The sequence below is a fragment of the Procambarus clarkii genome, chromosome 22, assembly GCF_040958095.1.
Source record: "Procambarus clarkii isolate CNS0578487 chromosome 22, FALCON_Pclarkii_2.0, whole genome shotgun sequence".
Taxonomy (NCBI): domain Eukaryota; kingdom Metazoa; phylum Arthropoda; class Malacostraca; order Decapoda; family Cambaridae; genus Procambarus; species Procambarus clarkii.
The window spans coordinates 19,766,746-19,790,868 of NC_091171.1; the positions used below are offsets into that span (position 1 = coordinate 19,766,746).

Below are 24,123 nucleotides of genomic sequence, written 5' to 3' on the forward strand. Positions count from 1 at the left end.
TGGCAGTGGTGGCAGAGTGGTAGTGGTTGTACAAGTGACTCTGGCAGTGGTAGTGGTTGTACAAGTGACTCTGGCAGTGGTGGCACAGTGGTAGTGGTTGTACAAGTGACTCTGGCAGTGGTAGTGGTTGTACAAGTGACTCTGGCAGTGGTAGTGGTTGTACAAGTGACTCTGGCAGTGGTAGTGGTTGTACAAGTGACTCTGGCAGTGGTAGTGGTTGTACAAGTGACTCTGGCAGTGGTAGTGGTTGTACAAGTGACTCTGGCAGTGGTGGCAGAGTGGTAGTGGTTGTACAAGTGACTCTGGCAGTGGTGGCAGAGTGGTAGTGGTTGTACAAGTGACTCTGGCAGTGGTGGCAGAGTGGTAGTGGTTGTACAAGTGGTTCTGGCAGTAGAGGCACAGTAGTAGTTGTAATTATGTTATGTATGGTATAGGGTATATTTCTTGTGTTGTCATTTGTGATGCAATGTATTACTCGTTATTTACCATCACGTCTCGGTAAGTCTTTCACTTGCGTTATTAAACTCGTATATTTAATATGTAAGTTAAATGAGAGTAAATGACACCTGTCCGGGTGCGTCATTTATATTGTTGTACGCCATAAAACCCTCATGATAACACCGACATTGTTTGTTATCCTTATCACTTTTACTAGTTATCAGTAGAACAAGATCCAATATTGTGGTTATACATTGTGGTATTAAACTTAATTCATTATAAAGCTCAACGGTATTGCTTTTGCAGGTTGGTATTTGGTGGCATCAGTTTTCTGCAGTATTCTGGGATTCAGATTTCTGGCTTCCGGCTGGAATAGAATGGAAGGACATAGAGCCGAGCGAGGAGTTCCAGTACCCAGTCTTCCACGACGTGTGGGTATACCCCATGTTGTTGGGAGCCGCTCTTCTCCTAGGGCACTACTTCTTCCTGGAGCCCTTCATCCTGGAACCCTTGGCGCAGGCCGCCGCTATACCTAACAGGAGGGCGCGCCCACCTCTACCCAGCAAAACTTTAGAGAAACTTTATTATAAATATGGAATGAATTGTCCGAGAAAGGCGGTAGTGGAGGCTTCCAACAGCACGGACCTGACGGTGCGCCAAGTGGAGAGGTGGCTACGGCGCCGCAGTGCTACTGCGCAGAGCACCAAGTATGAAAAATTTATTGAATGCGGTTTTAATATTATGTGCCACATAGGTTTGACGACTTTTGGTTGGGTGATAATGTTCTCTAAACCATGGTTATGGGACATTTCCCTGTGTTGGGAGAATTACCCGCACCATAACGTTGATGACGACGTATGGTGGTATTACACTATTGGTCTCGCCTATTTCTGGGCCTCCGCCTTCATGCAGCTGCCGACGCCAGGGCGCAGCTTGGGCGACAAGGTCCGCATGATGCTGCACCACCTCTTCACTATTCTGCTGATGGTCTTCTCGTGGACTTGTAACTTCGTGCGAGTGGGGACTATTGTATTACTTATCCACGAGTGTGTAGATATTCCTTTACTTGCTGCAAAAATGCTTGTATACGCCGACAAGAAGGGTCCAACGGATGTAATATTTGCAATATTTTTGGTAAGCTGGGCAGTGACTCGGTGTTACCTGTACCCCTTCTGGATCATGCGAAGTGTGTTCGTTGATGCGATAGACTGCATTACCATGCCTGCGAGCTACCTGTTTAAGGCTCTCTTGATAGGTCTGTTAATACTTAATGCTATTTGGACAGTGCTAATTGTGGGTGTGGTGGTGAGGAAGGTGCGTGCAGGCTCGCTACAGGACGTCAGGTCTGGCGGTGAAGAGCTTTCTGAAGATGAAGAACCCATTATTAATGGGACCAAAAGTGATTAGTAATGTGACGTGCTTCGCTGGCATTAATTAATCATCCGTTGTCAGTACAAAGTGGAACAGGGTTACCTTAATAAAAATATGAATGTCCTCGTGGAACTCTAGATGCCCCGTCTCCCTAATATGCTCCTATGTATGAATTAGCGGACACACGAACATAACACTATATAATTCTCACTGGAAATGGTGATGATATATATATACTGAAAATTAAACAGCATCATACACATCAGATTGTGCTGGCCACAGCTCCAAACTGTGATTGTTGACTGTGATGAAACCTGTGAGTGTTAAACTCTTGACCAGCTGCGGTAAATGTGCTGGTCAAGTCTCTTGTGTCTCAGTTTTATGGGAACAGCTTTCAGCAAAATTTGTAATACACTCTAAAATATATATATATATATATATATATATATATATATATATATATATATATATATATATATATATATATATATATATATAATTGAATATGACCGAAAGGGTATGATTAATGATTTCAACTAGAATCTTTTCAATATTTCTTATGTTTACTTCACTGTCGAGGGAAGTTGAAAAATTATCTCTCTAAAGTTCATTTTCACACTATATTTATGGTCCGACGCCTAGGGAAGCGTTTCGTAAGGCACGCCTTACATTTTCAAAGGCAAATTTTCCATATGTTGTTGTTAGAGATTCAGCTACTGGGAACAAGAGATTCAGCTACTGGGAACAAGAGATTCAGCTACTGGGAACAAGAGATTCAGCTACTGGGAACAAAAAGTTCCATGTAGCACGAGCTATAGTGAGCCCGTAGTGAACGTACCTGCAACAGGAACGGAAGCAACCAGAAGAACATAAACCGCCAACATGTCACACTAATTTACTACCCCATTAATACCCATTATATAGGACCCTGTTAATAATCCATGTATGTTATTCATCCATGTCCATGTCCGAAACGTTATGCGTGCTAGTAGGCTTTACAAGAATGTAAATTCAACTTAATCTCTATGTTCTCTGTTAACTCCAATGTACCTTCTTGTATATAAGTAAATAAATAAATAAATAAATAAATGTCACTACCACCTCACCATTAGAGGATATAATCAGGTGCTAACACAGAAGAATTTGTCTCTGAAAATGTGAGGTGAGACCTTACGAAGTCCATCACTAGGCGTCAGACATAAATAATAAGTAAAAAACGAACTTTGGAAAAGTAATTTTTAATCTTCCTGCTTTCGCGAAGAAAAACATAAGGAATATCGAGGAGATTCGTGTCAGCATCATAAATCTAAAACTTTCTTTCAACGAAATGTGTTTAAAAGAAAGACTGGTACCAATATATATATATATATATATATATATATATATATATATATATATATATATATATATATATATATATATATATATATATATATATATATATAAAGATCCGAGAGGGATCCATCCCTCTCGGATCTTTCTTGCAACTCCACCTATTTCGTGTAGATCGCCCTGGAAGCCGAAGCCGACTCCTTGTGAATGGGAGATGCCCCCCCCCCACTCCTTTAAAAAAAAAACAAAGGTCAAAATCCATTCCATACAGCCGCCAACCCCCTTGTTTATGAATGAAAAACGGTTTACACACACGACTCAAACTGATGACGTTCGAACATTTCTCGAACAATGCTTTGCTAACGAATTTTGTTCAAATCTCAAATGTATAAATGCTTCACCAATGTACTACAAATACAAATAAATGCTAATAGAACCTCGAATCTCATACTTTGATACTCTTCTCCGCATCCTAAGGGTTGTAGCGCACTAATATATCCCTACGTGCTGCTGTTGTGGCGTACTGACAGCTGAGTGGACAGCGCTTCAGATTCGTAGTCCTGAGGTTCTGTGTTCGATCCCCAGTGAAGATGGAGACAAATGGGCAAAGATGTTTCTTTCACCCTGATGCCCATGTTACCTAGCAGTAAATAGGTACCTGGGAGTTAGACAGCTGCAACGGGCTGTCAAGCCTGACCTCGGGCCGGGCTTGGGGAGTAGAAGAATTCCCAGAACCCCCATCAAGCTTATCAAGCAGGTATCAAGCTTCCTGGGGGTGTGTAACAAAAAGGAGGCCTGGTCGAGGACCGGGCCGCGGGGACGCTAAGCCCCAAAATTATCTTAAGATAACCTCAAGAAGATACTGGACTGCTAGTATACCTGTGTGTGTACTCGCCTATTTGTGCTCACCTATTTGTACCTGCAGAATCGAAATTTGCCTCTTGGATCCCGCAATTCTAACAGACATGTTTAAAGCAATGACTCCTGTCCCACTTCCCTATCAGTTCTAGTTTTTTAACTATGAATAATGTTTGGTTCTACAACCCGCTCCTTTTGTATTTCTAATATTTTTCCTCGTGTTGTTCCTTCTTTGCCCCCGTGGAGAGTCCCCCCTTCCGCAGTTTTGTACATCCTTAACCCGCATCACTAAAGCTTTTACCCCTCCTACAGTTCTAAAACGCCTTTTCCTTGAGCACTTTTCTTCTCACTTCCGCTCCGTTTCCATCTTCACTGATGGGTCTAAGTCTGCGGACGGTGTAGGCTACTCTGTTGTTTTTCCTGATTGCACTTATATGTGTCGCTTACCTCCGGAGACTAGCATCTTCACAGCGGAGCTTTATGCTATTATCTATGCTCTTCGTCTCCTGCTTTCTCATTGTCAATCTTCCTTTGTAGTTGTTGTTGACTCTCGTAGTGCCCTCATGGCTCTTGAGTCCTTTAATCCGGTTCATCCAGTGGTTGTCGAGATCAAACATTGGCTGTTTCTTATTCACAGTAAATTTAAGTCGGTTGAGTTTTGCTGGGTTCCCAGCCATATTGCTTTAAATGAGCGTGCGGATGCTGCCATCAGGGAAGCTGTCCGCTCTTGTCCCGTCTCTCGTAAAGGTATTCCTTATTCCGACTTTCACCCTGTTATCCATTCCTTACCCGTTGGCAGGCTTGTTGGTCGTCTGTTACTGGTAACAAACTGCGTACTCTTAGGAGTTGTGTGTCCTCGTAGCCGTCCTCCTACTACTGTAACCGGCGATGGGAAATGGCTCTGGCGAGGTTGCATATTGGCCATAATCGCTTAACTCATGGTCACTTAATGGAGCGCCACCCCTGCTCCTTATTTTCCAAATGGCATTGTCCCTCTTACGGTCGTGCATATCCTTGTTGAATGTCTTGATTTCCGGGACGAGCGTGTGTCTTGTTTTCCAACCATCCCCAGTGGTCGCTTGTTCCTCGTTGGAATTCTTGATGACTCGGATACTTTTGATATCGTTCGCCTCATGCGTTACTGTTCTCGTATTGGCATCCTTGGTGATATTTAGCGCCCTCTGATTATCCCTCACATTTGCTGGTGCTACATAGCCTTCCCGGTTTGGTGCCTTCTTTTGATAATTACTTACTTACAACCTGCTCCTTTAGTTCATTCCATTTCACCACTACTCACACACTAAAAGAAAACTTTCTAACATCTCTGTGACTCATCTGAGTTTCCAGCTTCTACCCATGTCCCCCTATTCTCTTAAAATTCAGTGTGAACATTTCATCTATTTCCACTCTGTCAATCCCCCTCAGTATTTTATGTTGCTATCATATCTCCCTGCTCCCTCCTTTTTTCTAGTATTGTCAGGTTAAGTTCATTCAGTCGCTCTTCATATCCCATCCCTCGCAACTCTGGGACGAGCCTTGTCACAAATTTCAGAACCTTTCCAGTTTCCTTATATGTTTCTTCTGGTGGGGGCTCCATGATGGGGCTGCATACTGAGACTGGTCTTATGTAAGCAGTGTAAAACAATCTAAATGCTTCTTAAGTTTCTGAAGGACGTTTGAACTCATTCTGACGTTTTAACTTTTGCTATCGTAGAGTAAGCTGCAGTCGTTATCCAATTTATATGTGGCTTAGGAGTTAGTTTTAGTGTTATGTCCACTCCCAGGTGTCTTTCTTAAATCGTCCCAGGTAGGTAGTTTCCCTTCATTGTGCACTGTCCCTTTGGTCTACTTGCACCTAGTTTCATTTTCATAACTTTATACTTGCTCGTGTTTAACTCCAGTAGCCATTTCTCTGACTATCTCTGTAACTTGTTCAGGTCCTCTTGGAGGATCATACAGTCTTCATCTGTCACAACTTGTCTTATTAATTTTACGTCATCCGCAAACATCGTCGTATAGGACTCGTCTCTTGTAGACATGTCATTACGCATATTAAAAACAGAACTAGTCCCAGCACCGATCTTTGAGGTACTCCACTCATTAACGTTCACCAGTCCTACTTCTTGCCCCCTTACTGTTACTCTCTAGCTTCTTCTGCCTGTTAAGTAATTCCTTACTCATGCTAGGGCTTTTCCACTTATTCCCGCCTGCCTCTCAGGTTTGAATAGCAGTCTCCTGTGCAGTACTATATCAAAGGCTTTTTTAGCAGTTCAGAAATATGCAGTTTGCCCATCCTTTCCTCTCCTGCCTTATTCTTGTTACCTTATCATACAGTTCCAGAAGGTTTGTTAGGCATGATTTCCCTTCTCTGAATCCATGTTGGTGTTTGTTTACATATGTAATTTTATACCCAGTACATTGCTGCTGGTACGCCTGTCTCTCTATATCAGAAACATAAACCTGGCCCTTCTCCTCTTTCCTCCTCAGCGGGTAAGAAGGCATCGCAATATTCCTCACCTTCCATCTCCGACTCTATCCCTGCATCCCCTTCCATTTTAGTGGCAGTCGCCTGTTCCAGCTATGGAGATTCCCTTGGTCCTTGATTCTCTGTTGAATGCTGCCCTTGGTTTTTTATTCTTTCTTGGATGCTGCCCTTGATTCCCTCTTGGATGCTGCCCTTGATCCAGTGCACTCACCCTTTTCTGTCATTCCTGCCCCCAGGATGTACGTGCATCTTACTTCCTGACTGTCCCTCACGGTCACTTGTCCCTCGATAGAATTCTTGGTGAAACAGATACCTTTGATATTATTCGTCTTATGCACTTTTGTTCTAGTATTGGCTTCCTTCGTGATATTTAGTGCCTTTTGATTATCCCACACATTTGCTGTTGCTACATAGTCTCCCCGGCTTGGTGTCTTCTTTTGATAATTATTTACTTCCCCCATCATCATATACTGGTCCATCCATCTTGGATGGACCAGTATATTTCCATCTTGGTTTCCATTTCATCTCCTTTCACATGTTGGTGTTGAATTCTAGTAGCCCTTTCTCGGACCAGCTCGGCAGCTTTAAGTCAACTTGGAGAATCTTACAATCCTCATCTGTCACAACTCTTTTTTTTTCACTTTTGCATCATCAGTAAACATCAACATATAAGACTTGATTCTTGCAGTCAGATCATTTACATAAGTGAGGAATAGTATGGGGTCCAGCACCAGTCCTTGAGATACTCAGCTTGTTACCATATGCCAGTCCAACTTTTCGCCCCTCACTGTCACTCTCTGGCTTCTGTATGTTAGGTAATTCCTTACCCATGTTAGTACGTTTCTGCTTATTCCCACCTGCCTCTCATATTTATATAATAATCTCCTGTGTGGTACTGTATCAAAGGCTTTTTGGGAGTCCAGAAACATGCAATCTACCCCAACCCTCTCTATATTGTTTTATTTTCATTACTTTATCATAAACCTCCAGTAGGTTCATCAAGATTGTGTATGATTACCGAAGTGTAGTTACAGGATGAGTCCTATACTCTCATTTTCCATAGTGTCCGATCTTCCAGACATGGTGTCCCATCTTCCCAGTACTCTTTCTTATATGACATTTTGAAAGCACTAATGGTTTTGGCAGCCACCCTGCCCTCTTATGGAAGATTCAGTAAAGAATGGGAGTGATTCTTACAGTTAATCTTACTGCTATTTAGTGTTTGAGAACAATTACAGAAAAAATGGCACCTATTCCAATACAGATGAAAATTCTATTTTGAATTGAGGGATTTAAATGTATAATTTATATTTGTGCATTACATATATTTAAAACTCATTAGATGGAATCTGGTCCAGAGACCAGAATGGCTCAGGAGGCACATGAGCAGGCGGGAGGTGAAACAACACGAGAGAACTTGCGAAATAGGGCAGAAGTAACATCAACACCGAACGCAAGCTGGAGTGGCTCCACCAGCGCTGCACGATACGAGGCGACAGTATTTTGCGTAAGATGATGGTCCTAGAACAACCATGGAAGGAAGGACAAAACAACCCTATCAGAGACCAAAGAACATCGTCACAGTGAGAGGAAAAAACCGGAAGGACCGCCAAAAAACTTCATACTGCTGCCGAGACGAAGCACACAGGTGGGAGACCAACAACGAAGCTACCTGCGCCCCATACAAATGATTGACTCGATTCAGAAACTTCATACGCGAAGACTCGAGGAGAATAATGAACCAGCCTCGTACTGGGCTGGACCGATCTGCTAAAAGAGGCGGAACTGCGGGAAGACTCTCAGGTTCGGACACCAAGCAAGCAGCATCTGAAACAAAGGCTGGGCCGGCCACCGAGGAGCCAGAAGGACAACTCTTCCCTGGTAAGTCTCTAAGCAAGCCTGGACTTGGAGCAACAGCTGAACCGGGGGAAAGAGGTACAGGTAGCCGCACCTCACCCAGTTCTGCCTGAAGGCGACGACCTTGACAGCCTCGCAGTCGGGGAAGGGCGCCACGTATTCCGGGAGATGCCTCAACCACGCCGATGCGAAGAGATCCACTTCCAGAGGCCCAAACGTCTGGCAGAGCCAACTGAACGAGGTGTCATCGACCGTCCATGCCATGGAAAGGGGAATGAACTGGGACAGGCCGTTCACCAAGACACTGGATACCCCCCTGAACATGAGCCACCAAGAGAGCGAAACCCCCAAGAACTCGGCAAATGAGTCACCCGAAGCTACCAGCCCCAAAGAGCTGAGGACTGCATTGAACCCCCTGGTTCAGGCAATGAACCACTGGGGAGCAGTCTAAATGGAGCCTGATCATTGATCAGTGAGTGACTCAAACCCTCCAGAGCGACATCCACACAGTCGCAAACTCCCGCACCTTGCTGTGAGCCCGACAGAAGCACGGACCCCACCGTCCCTTGTCGGCCTGGTGAGACTGGTCTCAAATCCCCAGCCCAGAGACTACGCGTCCACGAACAAATCAAGAGAAGGGTCGGGTAGGCGCCAAGGCACTGAACCCCGAAAAACCCGAAGAGGAAGCCAGCGACACAGCAACCGACGCAAAACCCCCGGAGGCTATACCCAGTGATTGTGAGAGGGGTGGAAGGGACGTCCCGAAGGAACCAGAACACCCAACGAAGCCACACCTGACCCGGCGGGTAGACCATCATGACAAAGTTCAGGCTCGTGCACAAACCCTCGAGCAACCGCCACGTGACCCGGGAGCCCTTCAGGAACAGGCGAAGGCAGGAAAGCAGACGGAGCAGAGCTGCCAGAGGCAGAGACCAGGAAGCGGTCCGAGCATCCCACACAAGACTCAGCCAAGACCGAACTTGAGAGGGAACCAGATAAGACTTCTGCCAGTTCACCAGGAACCCAAACCCAGTTAGCTGGGAAAGAGACAAATCCCTGGCAAGCAGACACGCGGACCGGCTGGGAGCCCAAACCAGCCAGTCGTCGAAGAAGGCAAGAACCTGAACACCTAACAGATGCAGATGGGGCCACCACGACCTGCGTAAGGCTTGTAAAAATGCAAGGCGCCAGATTCAAACCAAAAGGAAGGCAACAAAGGCAGTAACACTGACAACTGCACAATTGCAGACTCTGCAAAGAGTAATGCACAAAAAGGCAAAGACAACTTAAGAGCCAAGGCCCAAGCAGATTCTAAAGAAGCCAGCACCGCATGTAGACACACGAGGCAAGAAGCAAAAAAATGTGAAACTGCATCCCACAGGAACGAGGCGAAGAGCTTCAACAATGCAGACGACACACACACCGCCAAAGGCAATGCCCCAGATCCAGAGGCGGCCCCTAGCTCCTCCACATCCAACCCAAGCCAATCCGAAGTCAGCTCGAGGAGGATGAAGACATGCAGGGCCGAAGCCAACAAGCTGCGGGTATGCAAATCCTATGTGATCAAGGCAGCCGAAAGGGAAGGAACCTGCACATGAAGCTGCATCACGCCCACATCCCCGGAAGGGCAGGGGTAAACAAACATGCATTGAGATTCTCAAATTCGCCCCCAGGAAAACCTGCAATGCCGTCTGAGCCTCCCTCCACTCGAGCGAGCAGGACAGACAAAACGTGTGCCAAGCCTCCAACAAAAAAAGCGGGCAATCTACCAACCAGGACGACCCCGGAACTTCATAACGAACCCAGTACAGACACGAAAATCCATACATGAAGGAATGTGATCCATCACGAAAGCATAATTCAGGTCGCACAGGAGGTAAGCTGCAAGGGCTTCCCGCACCACATGAGAAGCCGAAAACCTCCAGAAGGATGGGACCGAGGAGCCGACGCGATCATGGAACCGAATCCAGGGAGGTGTAAACGCTAAGTCCAATTCGTATGAGGAAGGAGCAGAAGAGAACCCCTCTCCTTGTAACACCACGCCCCGCTCGGAGGGTAGAAAAACTCAGGCAGGGTCCAATGGGCCGCAAGGCCCCCCAAATCAACCCCTCTTCCGCCCCGGGAACCTCACCACTAGGCCCCGGGGCCGAGCCGTCTTCCAAATTCCCCTCCCCCCTCTAAAGGAAAGGCAGGAGCAGCAAAAAAAGCAGAAATGAAGGGGGCCCACTGGTCACACCCAGAAGCTGCGGGTGGAGGACCAGGCTTGAATGCCTCTGGCACCTCCCCGGAAGGGGACTCCCCGAGGCCACCCGAATCTCAACACCAACTAAATCTTGCCCCAACTCCGAAACCCTCAGACGTTTCGGAGCCGGATGCAAAAGGGGAGGAACTGGATGAACCACAGAAGGGGAAGGACAAGGAGCAGCGGACGGAACCAAAGTCGAAGGGACTCCCACCCCCAAGTCCGGATCCCTATAACCAAAACAGGGCATCCGGGGAAGCAACCAACCTATCGCTTTGCAGTAACCTAAACCGAGCATGCAATCCCTGTGCTGCCTGCACCCTCATATCATGTTTAGTAGCTTGGGTGAACTGGAGCACGTGCAAAGAACAAACATCGCACGACTCCGGGTCAATAGGATCGCCGACTTGACAGGCAGCATGGCAGAGGCAAAACCAGTGAATGTCACCCCAAAACAGGGGGACAGAGCAACTATGAACCTTGCACAAAGCAAGAGGGGACTCAGGGGGTCACATCCATTGGACCATGAGGCCCCACCCCCCCCGTGTGGTTTCCCAGGGCCCTTAGCCTTTGTAACATGCTAAGGGAAGCCCAGGAAGGGTACTGCAAACCCCGGCACCCAAAACTACCAAGCAAACTTCTGAAGCTTAACCCCCAGGACGTAAGTGGAACCCCCAGGATGTGTCCACTCATGGGAGCCAAGCAAGGGTACCACCAAAACACAATATATATGAAAGAAGGAACCAAGGGGCGACCAAAGGCAGACCCTCACCTGGCAGGAAAACAAAAACAAAAGGAAAACCCCACCAGAGAACACCGTACCCAGGTGGAACAGAACCGGCCTCTATAATTGATGAAAACTAGCTGTGCAGTACCCTACACCCCTACCAGTGACGAAAATTATCTCCTACTCAGAGGCAAACAAGGGCAGCAAGAACAGAGCTGACTCCAAGGGCGGCCAAGTACCGAGCAGTAAAAAGCACAGCAGAGGTAGACCCCAAGGTGACTTGTGGAAGGCAGCCCCATGCCCTAAGGGCAGTACTTTACTGTGCACCTAGGGAAGGCATCCCTAGGCGTATGCAACCCGAGTACCAAAGAATATTACTCCTGGCTTGGCTCACACACCCCGAGTAGAGACAGACTTTGCCACAAGGCACAGTAACTGAGAACAAAAACTGGAGCCAGAGGCACCCGACTAGCCAGTATCACATCAGTCAAGAACTGCCAGTTGGGTCGCCGGCGAGAGGGTCTGGGGCTTCCCCTTCCTCCTGGGCAGTGGGATGGGTTAGCACAGACAGCGGCGTGGTGATGTGATGACATCATGCTAGTTGCTAGTTTTCTTTTGAGGCGTTCTGTCCACTCATTCGGCTTTCGGTAGCATCTTTTCACCAGAATAGGGGTTTGTTTTGGGACGCCTACCTTTCTGGATGACAGACCCGGTCAATGGCAGAAATAGAATGACTCCAACCACATGGGGGTTTCTATAGGCCATTGCTCCATGCACCTCTCTGAAGGGGCCAGGTTCTGACTCGTGGTCCCTGGTAGGCAGAACTCCATGCACTTTGATGCCAGAAAGCTAATAGTCATATATCAGCCTAGATAGCTCCGGGAAGCCGACGGGGCTCCCCCCCCAGAAAAGTTGAGGGGAAACCACCTCACTACAGAGATGGGGGTCTCACAGCGCAGCCCAGCCCACACCTTAGGTTAGATGGTTAGGTTCTGTTGGTAATATGTGGTATTTGCTGTATGTGGATGCAGCACTTACAGAGATGCGATTCGAGCAGAGAGCGTGAACAGAGCACTTTCCTGAAAAGTACGTACTTCATCAGTTGAGTCTTGTGTACAGTGTTTTATATTCATAAACAGGGTTTGGTGAGTGTGTTAAGCAGCATTTGGCTTTTGTTGATGTTGATGAATTGCCTGGTGAGGTGTGCTTGCTTGGTGAGGTGTGCGAGTGGAGGGTACCCAAAAAGTACGGGAAAGCTACTGTACTAGCAAATATTTTCTCATGTACAACTTGACATACAGACAATAGCAATTATAGAGATCTTTTTCTGTCCTCATAGAGCCATGGAATTTCTGAACTACCTGAAGGCACTCAAATTGTACTCTTGGAATGGAGACCAGATATATATTTCATAATAGGCACAAGGAAAATAGTGGAAGGTCAGACTCCAAGCTTGATCACTAAAATTCTAACATACTGGGAGTGTGCTTATATACACGTGTGTCGAGTGTACACAGAAATATACTTGATCAGATGGACGATTACCGAGATCAATACCAGGCAACACTAACAAAATCATAGACAATGCACCTTATCAATTACGGCCGGTGTTCGTTCGTTCCGTCTCATTCATACCGGCTATAACAGGAGAGTGACCCTGCAGAACCTGCTCACGGGAGACATCTCCCGTCACGCAGGGTGCAGTCGCACCTCCACAGATCTCCAGTATCAGCTCTTGATACTGGTAATGGCTCAAAAGGGCCACCACTTACGGGCTATTCATGCCCGTGCCACCTTTTGGGTGGCTTAATCTTTATCAATCAATCAATCAGAACCTGCTGAGACAGTGAAGCGAGACGCTACTGGGTGAATGTATGGATGGCGGTCTCTTTTTCAGACTTCCACCTGAAGTACATAGACCACACCTGGTGAACATGTGTGAGGCTACTTGTTGAGGTAGCAGGGTGGTCACTACAATGGTCATACCAGGCACACACATGGACGACACAGCTGGCAGGATGGTGGCACATGGTACGATGGACACTGATGATGGCTCAAAGCACTAAGCAGGCAATGCTGCGTTCATGTAGTAAAGTACAGGTGTGAGTTCGTATATAGATTACATTTTTCAGCTTTTAATAAAATGGCATTTATTATACTGTACTTCAACAATATTTTTCTATGCAGTAATTTTCTGAGAGTCCAATCAATTGGATGCTCTTAAATCTGTTTTATGAGTAAGGAGAGTCTTAGAATTCTGACCTGTCCTCCTCCAATATTTATGATCTATAATTCTCAGCTCTAAATGTTTACCATTTGTCCCACAAAACGTTAATAAACTTTACTCGAGATTCTACACAGCTGTTACAGGTATCAGGAACATATTGAATAATTATTTTAAGACTCAGGAATGTCACAGTGATATAAATTTTTAGTTGTTTAGGAATTTCTTTAAATATTTCATGAAATGTAAAATCCTAAATTATCTTCGTTATGTATAATTCCTTATTATTCAATTGATGACGCATTTCGAGCAATTTGTAGATGTCAGATGATTTGGTCGATGATGGGTTTAAGGCCAAACAACCTGTTGTGATTAAAACCATCCCAATAGCTTACAAACCAGCACATATACTTTAGTCCTCAGCATAGTTCAGGACTAAAGTAAACTCGGTGCACGTACACCAACATGCTGGGTGAGCCTCTTGGTATACACTCCACTGTTATTTATACTTTACATAAATACCATCAATTACATTTCAATGTGTGATCTGAAGAACTCCAGTACAAAATATATGCCGCTTTGAATGGAGGATTTGTTCTTTAACTGAACATGAATTTTGAGATGTAATAAGTACTGTGAAACATTTTTGTCAGTTAATTTAAATATAGTAAGTCTGGTAGAATTAGTTGAATGTATTGGTGGTCTGTCTGCCTCCCTGCCAGTGATTGTTACAGGGAAACTGTGTGTGTGTGTGTGTGTGTGTGTGTGTGTGTGTGTGTGTGTGTGTGTGTGTGTGTGTGTGTGTGTGTGTGTGTGTGTGTGTGTGAGTGTGTGTTTGTGTAATTACCTAAGTGTAGTTACAGGATGAGAGCTACGCTCGTGGTGTCCCGTCTTCCCAGCACTCTTTGTCATATAACGCTTTGAAACGTTATATGTGTGTGAGTGTGTGTGCGTGTAAGTGTGTGTGAGTGTGAGTGAGTAAGAATACAGAGACGGTTTGTAATTATCTCACTATCATACGCCAGATCTTATCTTTCTCTGATTATAATACAGAGTCCCGGTTCTGTGCCACTAACCCAAGAGGAGAAATGCAGCTCCTAAACAATACAGTGAAATTTCTTATTGTTGAGGTAACACAACTCGCTTAGATCTGTGAAGTCGGTAACTGTATTGGTAGAGGGAGAAAAGACGGATTTTGCTGCATTTTATGTAAGAGAATCAGGAATACAGTGTTTTTACTAGCATGTGTTTTCCTTATACCTTGTGATTATTTGACTAAAATAGAAATTACTTGTAAAACTCGCTTGTTACAGACTGGGAGCCACAGACTGTTGAAGGGTTCAGGAATTGGGACCCCAATTTTCCATACGCTAAGTGAATTGTATATGTTGTAAACAAATTCACTTATGTGTTACAAAGCACCTCGCTCCCTTCCAGTGGAAGGGTCATTATCACCAACACTGGTCACCATAACCTCCCAGCGATCACCAACACTGGTCACCATAACCTCCCAGCGATCACCAACACTGGTCACCATAACCTCCCAGCGATCACCAACACTGGTCACCATAACCTCCCAGCGATCACCAACACTGGTCACCATAACCTCCCAGCGATCACCAACACTGGTCACCATAACCTGCCAGCGATCACCAACACTGGTCACCATAACCTCCCAGCGATCACCAACACTGGTCACCATAACCTCCCAGCGATCACCAACACTGGTCACCATAACCTCCCAGCGATCACCAACACTGGTCACCATAACCTCCCAGCGATCACCAACACTGGTCACCATAACCTCCCAGCGATCACCAACACTGGTCACCATAACCTCCCAGCGATCACCAACACTGGTCACCATAACCTGCCAGCGATCACCAACACTGGTCACCATAACCTGCCAGCGATCACCAACACTGGTCACCATAACCTCCCAGCGATCACCAACATTGGTCACCATAACCTCCCAGCGATCACCAACACTGGTCACCATAACCTCCCAGCGATCACCAACACTGGTCACCATAACCCCCCAGCGATCACCAACACTGGTCACCATAACCTCCCAGCGATCAGATCAGACTGTCTTCAGCTTGTGCTCTCCTGTTTTCCTGTAAATATATTCCCAACATAGACGCAAACATAATGGTATAGCAGAGGCTAAAATTCTTGCTAAAATTACTAACACTTTGTTAAAATGAAGCATTGGCGATATCAACTGTTTATAGGCAAGGAGTCGTCTTAATGTGTCTGCTCTTATTAGACAAGGTGTCCGTTATAGCTAGTCTCAATAATGACTCTTCATCACAGTTACTTGAAACTTGAACTACTTTAGTTTTATAAAAAAAAATCGAAATGTTATTGAACAGTGTCGACCCTCACAGTTCTGTATAGCTGAGTCATTATTGAACAGTGTCGACCCGTGCAGTTCTGTATAGCTGAGTCATTATTGAACAGTGTCGACCCTCGCAGTTCTGTATAGCTGAGTCATTATTGAACAATGTCGACCCGTGCAGTTCTGTATAGCTGAGTCATTATTGAACAGTGTCGACCCTCGCAGTTCTGTATAGCTGAGTCATTATTGAACAGTGTCGACCCTCGCAGTTCTGTATAGCTGAGTCATTATTGAACAGTGTCGACCCTCGCAGTTCTGTATAGCTGAGTCATTATTGAACAGTGTCGACCCTCGCAGTTCTGTATAGCTGAGTCATTATTGAACAGTGTCGACCCTCGCAGTTCTGTATAGCTGAGTCATTATTGAACAGTGTCGACCCTCGCAGTTCTGTATAGCTGAGTCATTATTGAACAGTGTCGACCCTCGCAGTTCTGTATAGCTGAGTCATTATTGAACAATGTCGACCCGTGCAGTTCTGTATAGCTGAGTCATTATTGAACAGTGTCGACCCTCGCAGTTCTGTATAGCTGAGTCATTATTGAACAGTGTCGACCCTCGCAGTTCTGTATAGCTGAGTCATTATTGAACAGTGTCGACCCTCGCAGTTCTGTATAGCTGAGTCATTATTGAACAATGTCGACCCGTGCAGTTCTGTATAGCTGAGTCATTATTGAACAGTGTCGACCCTCGCAGTTCTGTATAGCTGAGTCATTATTGAACAGTGTCGACCCTTGTAGTTCTGTATAGCTGAGTCATTATTGAACAATGTCGACCCTCGCAGTTCTGTATAGCTGAGTCATTATTGAACAGTGTCGACCCTCGCAGTTCTGTATAGCTGAGTCATTATTGAACAATGTCGACCCGTGCAGTTCTGTATAGCTGAGTCATTATTGAACAGTGTCGACCCTCGCAGTTCTGTATAGCTGAGTCATTATTGAACAGTGTCGACCCTTGTAGTTCTGTATAGCTGAGTCATTATTGAACAGTGTCGACCCTCGCAGTTCTGTATAGCTGAGTCATTATTGAACAGTGTCGACCCTCGCAGTTCTGTATAGCTGAGTCATTATTGAACAATGTCGACCCGTGCAGTTCTGTATAGCTGAGTCATTATTGAACAGTGTCGACCCTCGCAGTTCTGTATAGCTGAGTCATTATTGAACAGTGTCGACCCTTGTAGTTCTGTATAGCTGAGTCATTATTGAACAATGTCGACCCTCGCAGTTCTGTATAGCTGAGTCATTATTGAACAGTGTCGACCCTCGCAGTTCTGTATAGCTGAGTCATTATTGAACAATGTCGACCCGTGCAGTTCTGTATAGCTGAGTCATTATTGAACAGTGTCGACCCTCGCAGTTCTGTATAGCTGAGTCATTATTGAACAGTGTCGACCCTTGTAGTTCTGTATAGCTGAGTCATTATTGAACAGTGTCGACCCTCGCAGTTCTGTATAGCTGAGTCATTATTGAACAATGTCGACCCGTGCAGTTCTGTATAGCTGAGTCATTATTGAACAGTGTCGACCCTCGCAGTTCTGTATAGCTGAGTCATTATTGAACAGTGTCGACCCTTGTAGTTCTGTATAGCTGAGTCATTATTGAACAGTGTCGACCCTCGCAGTTCTGTATAGCTGAGTCATTATTGAACAGTGTCGACCCTCGCAGTTCTGTATAGCTGAGTCATTATTGAACAATGTCGACCCGTGCAGTTCTGTATAGCTGAGTCATTATTGAACAGTGTCGACCCTCGCAGTTCTGTATAGCTGAGTCATTATTGAACAGTGTCGACCCTCGCAGTTCTGTATAGCTGAGTCATTATTGAACAGTGTCGACCCTCGCAGTTCTGTATAGCTGAGTCATTATTGAACAATGTCGACCCGTGCAGTTCTGTATAGCTGAGTCATTATTGAACAGTGTCGACCCTCGCAGTTCTGTATAGCTGAGTCATTATTGAACAGTGTCGACCCTCGCAGTTCTGTATAGCTGAGTCATTATTGAATAGTGTCGACCCTCGCAGTTCTGTATAGCTGAGTCATTATTGAACAATGTCGACCCGTGCAGTTCTGTATAGCTGAGTCATTATTGAACAATGTCGACCCGTGCAGTTCTGTATAGCTGAGTCATTATTGAACAATGTCGACCCGTGCAGTTCTGTATAGCTGAGTCATTATTGAACAGTGTCGACCCTCGCAGTTCTGTATAGCTGAGTCATTATTGAACAGTGTCGACCCGTGCAGTTCTGTATAGCTGAGTCATTATTGAACAGTGTCGACCCTCGCAGTTCTGTATAGCTGAGTCATTATTGAACAGTGTCGACCCTCGCAGTTCTGTATAGCTGAGTCATTATTGAACAGTGTCGACCCTCGCAGTTCTGTATAGCTGAGTCGAGGTTGGGTCAATCAGAGGAACCACGGATATCTTCCTTAATCAACTGTGGTCAAAATCTACCTGTACTTTCTCTTCATTATTCTAATTATCCATTATACTCCTAGACTCATTATATTCTATAGTCATTATGTTCCTTATGCTCTTGTTCTTCGAACTTATTATACTACTGAACTCATTATACTCCTTAAGCTTAGTATGCTCCTCTACTCGTATTTACTGAGCACAGTATTTACTGAAACTTCAGTCAATATGCTTCTGAACTCTCCTTTTACTATTTGTGCTCATTATAACCTGTAACCTCATAATAATCAATAGATTCAATATAATTTCTGAAATCATATCTGCATGCATTGTAATACAGTACCTATTATACTCTCTGTAGTCTGTGTTCTGTAATCCACACTCATTTTCTTTATATGCATTGAACTTCTTGTATACATTATACTCATCCAGACATTATTCTCTTTTATTTAATAATATGCTCTCTGTACTCATTATGTTACGTCCATGACGACGACGACTACTACTTCAACTACGACTACGACTACTACTACTACTACTACTACTACTACTACGACTACTACGACTACTACTACTACTACTACTACTACTACTACTACTACTACTACTACTACTACTACTACTACTACTACTAGTTGTTAAAGATTCGCTACCTGAAACAAAGTTCTAAGTAGCACGGGCTATGGTGAGCCCGTAGTTACTACTACTATTATTGATTACGTACAAATGCAGTGAGAATTGCCAAAAGCCAACCCGGCCTTTCAACTAATACGTTTCATTGTGTACATTATTGTTATAATTTGGCAAGACGAAACACGAACGTGTGATCCACATGGAAACCGTTCATTCAACAACCACAAACAATGACGTCACTGGGTATAGGTGCCATGAATACAAATGAACATCGGATCTTAACATTACAAACCTAATCGTAAATGACCCTAATCCAACACATACCTTGATCCTAACATTCCTTCCCTTGTAATTTAAGTCTACCCCTACAGGTTAAGTCTATCAGGCGGTCGTATGACTTTTCCTGATTTTCTCACCTGGTGCTCCAGACCTGTTACTTCTGGGGAACCTTCTTCTGAATTACTTACTGCCGAGTCCCTAGGGTTAGCTGTATCCACATTCCCCCCCCCCCCCTCTGTTGCCCCCCTTGCTGTGCCTCCCTGTCTCCTGCAGGTGCTGCTACCCCTTCATTATTAGGATGGGAAGAGGATGGGATGATGATTAGGATGGGAAGACACCTGAAGGGTCTTCAAAATTCCCCGTGAACCTTGGCATGAATTGACCTGCATGACTTTTTCCAATTAATGTTTCCAAAACTCTGCACTTGCACGGTGAAATTTCTGCAGCCCAAGACTTCCATAATTTTCCCTTCTACCCAAGGCTTACTGTTTCCAAAATTCCTTACATATACTGCATCCCCCTCTTTAATAAACAACACTTCCTCTCCCTGAGCCAACTGATTGGCCAAGCTAGTTACATATTTCTCTTTATCTGCATTTGTCTCAACTACTTCCATGTGCACTCTGAGGTGTTTAATAAACAGTAATTTAGGAGAAGATTTACCAGTGGTAGAATGAACAGTTTTTTCTGATTATACAGAAATCAACAAAGTCGTGTATTAATGGAGCGCCGCCCTGCTCCTTATTATCCAAACTGTATTGCCCCCCCCCCCCATTACAGTTGTGCATATCTTTGTTGAAGTCACGCAGTCACGTGCATGTGACTTGCTTCCCGACCGTCCCTCGCGGTCACTTGTCCTTCGAGAGAATCCTTGGTGAATCTGATATCTCTGATATTGTTCGCCTTATGCTCTTTTGTTCCCGTATTGGCATCCTTAGTGATATTTAGCACCTTTTGAATATCCTGCACCTTTGATAGTGCTACAAAATCTTCCCAGCTTGGTGCCTTCTTTTGATAATTACTCACTAGTCACCTGGAGCTGCTCCATGTTTAGTTGTTATAGTCATGCCTTTTATCCCCCCTTCATAATGGGGGACCACGGTGCTGTAATTACAGTCTAACCATGATTCTCTCATCCACTGTTTTGTACCATGTTATTTGTACCATCTGTTTGGCCCTGTTATTTGGCCTAAATATGTTGATATTTGTCACAATGACCCCAACCTACTCTGATGATTTACACAAACCTCATTGACTCTGTGGCAAGGTACCCATGTTACCTTTAACCCCTCCCAGACGAGTATTCACTGGTTGATCAGTCCAGCAACCAGGAGGCCTGGTCGACGACCGGGCCGCGGGGACACTAAGCCCCGGAAGCACCTTAAGGTAGCCTCAAGGTAGGTACCCCGTTGCTGCCTCTTCTAAAGAAGCAGCCGACTGTTTAGCTGCTTTGTCCTACACTGGTGAAACCCGGGTTCCGGTGCAAAAATGTCCACTTAAAGGCCAGCATCGGCACTGTCATTCTCCTGCAACATGTTGCAAGTGGGGGGACAAGGAACTTAAAAACTGATGTGAAGACATTACATACATCCTTAAAGCCCAAAGTTATTCTATCCTATCCTCAAATAGAATAACGTTCACTCGACTATTCTGAAGGTCGTAGTTGTCAACCCCTTAGAGTAGTTAAGATTACTTAATGATAGGGTCCATTCGTCTTCCATAAGTCTTGTTGGTGCCAGGTGTCAGGAAATTGAATTTCACGGTTGTTTTAAGAGTACAATGTGAGTGCATGATGTGTGGTAGCCAGTGTGAAATCTCCAGAGTGCACATGTAACAGTACACAATCATAAGTTCTTTGGTCCAGGACTAGTCTGTTTTGGTCCAGGACTAGTCTGTTTTGATGGGTATCTCTGGATAACCCCTTGGATAAGAATTTCAATGGTCACAGAGAGCCATCACACTAATATGATATATCAGTGAGAAAATCCGCAGAAGCCATGACGAGGATTCGAACCTATACGCTGAGTACTGCCAGGCACACACCCCAGACAACCACGCTACAACATGTTCAAAAAGATTGCAATCTGAGGTTCTAATGAGCCCACGAAGATTCCTGAGGCTTCCACTGAAGTCGAAACAGGGTTTTACACAATCTCCCCCAAGCACTCTGGCCAGGTGGCAATCGTTGCTTTAGGGTGCTTTCACCTGTTGGAGTGTGACTGCGACTCAGTGACAGGCGGCAGTACCTGTGTGATCGTTTGGGAGATTATTGCCATGTGACACTCTCTTTACATCACAGATATAGTGAACCTCGGCAGTTGCTCTCTCATACTTTAATTACTGCTACTGGTAACCTGTATGGTGACCACCGGTGAGGATGGTGACCACCGGTGAGGATGGTGACCACCGGTACAGTTGTAGTCGTTGCTGGTAGTTAAAGGACTCACACACCAGATGCTCCATTCAGGGATTGATCTCTTCTCTGCGCCTCTGCAATAGCTGCTTGATATATGGACATGTTCCTCAAAGTGCAGTAGTGAGATGTCTCTTTGTCCCTTACCCACAACTGTTTCCTAGCCTTACACCCGACACCTTCACTACCTCCCCCCCACTCCTCAGTGATCTGGCAGAAAGTGTTCCACAAGTATCAACAACTGACATTTCCACTCTTCCCTCCAAATTTTCTCTTAGTTGCTGTATTTGCAACACTTCTACGCCTCATTTTTCTACATCCACTTTGACCTTCAACTGTCGACCCCCATCTTCCTCCTCAGCCCTTTCCTCTGTTTTTTGGTCCTTGCCGGCAAATATTAACCCAAGTTAATGTCCATCCTCCTCCCAACTGTCCTCGTATCATCCACTTGCATTCTTCATATCCCTGCCTGAGACTGGAGTCTGTGACACAGTACATTGCTATTAGCACTCCTGTGTGTCTCAATCAGAAGTATAAACCTGGTCCCTCTTCCCACTAACTCCTCAGTGGGTAAAAAAGGCCTCAGTCAATTCCCCTAGCTTTTTCCCTCTCCTTGTTCCTGCATCTCGGTGGTGTGTCGACTGACCTCCCTTTGGAACTTCTCTTCCCATTGTTTTTACCCCTGCTGATGCCCCTGCTAATGCCTATGCTGATGGCTCTGCTGATGGCTCTGCTGGTGCCTCTGCAGATGCCTCTGCTGATGCTCCCTTTGTTCTTCACTTTAAGTCAAACGTTCATTTTACCAATGTCTGCATCTTTATGATTAAATGGTATTCAGCCTGTTCCATTTATCTCCTCCCCTGCATGTTCCACTTTCTCTTCCCAATCTCAAACACCACCTAGACTCATTGCCAAAGCCTGTGCTCCTTATGTGTGATTTCTAACTGTGGCCATGCCATCTGGGGTAATGATTTAACAAATATTTGAATCCACCTTCTAGAACCTTTCATCCTCTCCTCTCAACTGTGTCTCCTGAATTTCAGTGAGCCGACCCATATACACTCACGAACTTCCACTCTTTCCTATATTGTTCTTTCTCTCTGTTCCTCTTTCATTTATATAGATCTGATGTACAATGTCCTCAGTACCTTTCGTAAGTTACCATTTCCTCATCCTAATAGCCCTCTTTTTTTTCGGCCACCTTTCTCTTTCCCTTGGTGGCAGTTTGATAAGGTGGACTGGAATCTTTTATCCCTCCATGCTGCTCCTCTCATCCTGTGCAATCTGCCTCGTCCTCAAGTCCTCCTTTTTCATGACACCTTATTAGACGCTGCGTCTGCTCTGTTCTTCGCTATACCTCCCATGGCTTGTAGAAGTGCATTCCTTGGTAGAATTCAGACTGTACTAAACCTGGAAAAGGTACCACAGATGCCGACGAACTCCTGACTCTTATTCTCTTTCAGAAGTCGGGTGAGGTGGCATGAAGGACCATCCATACTACTAAATATGAGAGATCTTACATCTCCACTATTACTGTTGACACCCACTCTTCCTCAGATCTGTAAGATAATCCGTATGATTGTGGGTAGATTTGTTTCAGACATATCACTTGTCCTCCATCTCCATGTCTCCATTATGGCAGATTCGGTGTTGGTTGAGAATGAACTAAGTTCAATTTTCTGCTTCAGTACTCATCTTCCTCTTACTTTCCATACTCAAAAGTACCTTATTGAATCTCATCCCTTGGACTTTTGCTCTCACTTCCATCTCCCTTATTCCAATATCTTATTTCTTTCTGAATTCCAGTCTGCCTTGCCTTTCAGCAATTCTACAACGGTGGACTCACACGGCATTCACTATGAGACGCTTTGTCATCTCCCTCAGTGTGACTTTCAGTATTTGGTGAATATCACTAAACCGTATTTGGAAACCCGGTACTCAAGAGGCTTGTAAGGATTTTTGCCCCTTGTCCTGATGAGTTGCGTCTGCAGAATTTTTGAATGTATGGTTAATCTACATTTCTTGTAATTCTTAGAACATCATCGCTACATCTTCTCTCAATTTGGCTTTTGCAAGTGCTGCAGTACGACTGATATCTTATTGGACTTTAAGGAATACATTCGTTCTGCCTTTGCTTCAAACACCTCCGTTGTTGAGATTCTTGTGACCTGTAAAAGGCTTATAACCCCCACCTGGAGATAATTTATTTAAGCTCTACATTCTTTTAACATTCATGGCAAGCTACCCCTCTTCTTTGAAAGCTTCCTGTCTCGTCCTTCGTTTAAAATGTGACTTTGTACTACTTTCTCTTGATTCTTTTTAAAAATATGTTTTTCCTAAGGTAGTGTTCTAAGCACTACTATTTTCATTGTTGCTTTAAATGGTCTTGCTTCCCCCAGACATTTTCTAAGTACTATATATGGATGATCTCGCTCTCGCCTGTTATCATCTTTAACTT

General features: G+C 44.9%; 2 protein-coding genes across 8 annotated transcripts in view; both read left to right on the top strand.

Annotated features, from left to right (window-relative positions):
* LOC123757638 (bifunctional peptidase and arginyl-hydroxylase JMJD5) overlaps positions 1-24,123 on the top strand; it is a 296,441-nt gene that overhangs the window by 188,011 nt on the left and 84,307 nt on the right. The window lies entirely within an intron of this gene.
* LOC138367435 (neurofilament heavy polypeptide-like) lies at positions 8,221-9,939 on the top strand. Its single transcript, XM_069329090.1, has 3 exons — positions 8,221-8,365; positions 8,948-9,373; positions 9,590-9,939. The coding sequence occupies exons 1-3, from the start codon at positions 8,221-8,223 to the stop codon at positions 9,937-9,939; spliced, it is 921 nt and encodes a 306-aa protein (XP_069185191.1).

Excerpts from the sequence above, each read along its gene's own strand:
- LOC138367435 (XM_069329090.1), top strand. The coding sequence starts at position 8,221 with ATGAACCAGCCTCGTACTGGGCTGGACCGATCTGCTAAAAGAGGCGGA. Across the intron at positions 8,366-8,947 it reads AGAAGGACAACTCTTCCCTG|AGACTACGCGTCCACGAACA; the intron begins GTAAGTCTCTAA and ends TCCCCAGCCCAG. Across the intron at positions 9,374-9,589 it reads TCACCAGGAACCCAAACCCA|ACTCTGCAAAGAGTAATGCA; the intron begins GTTAGCTGGGAA and ends GCACAATTGCAG.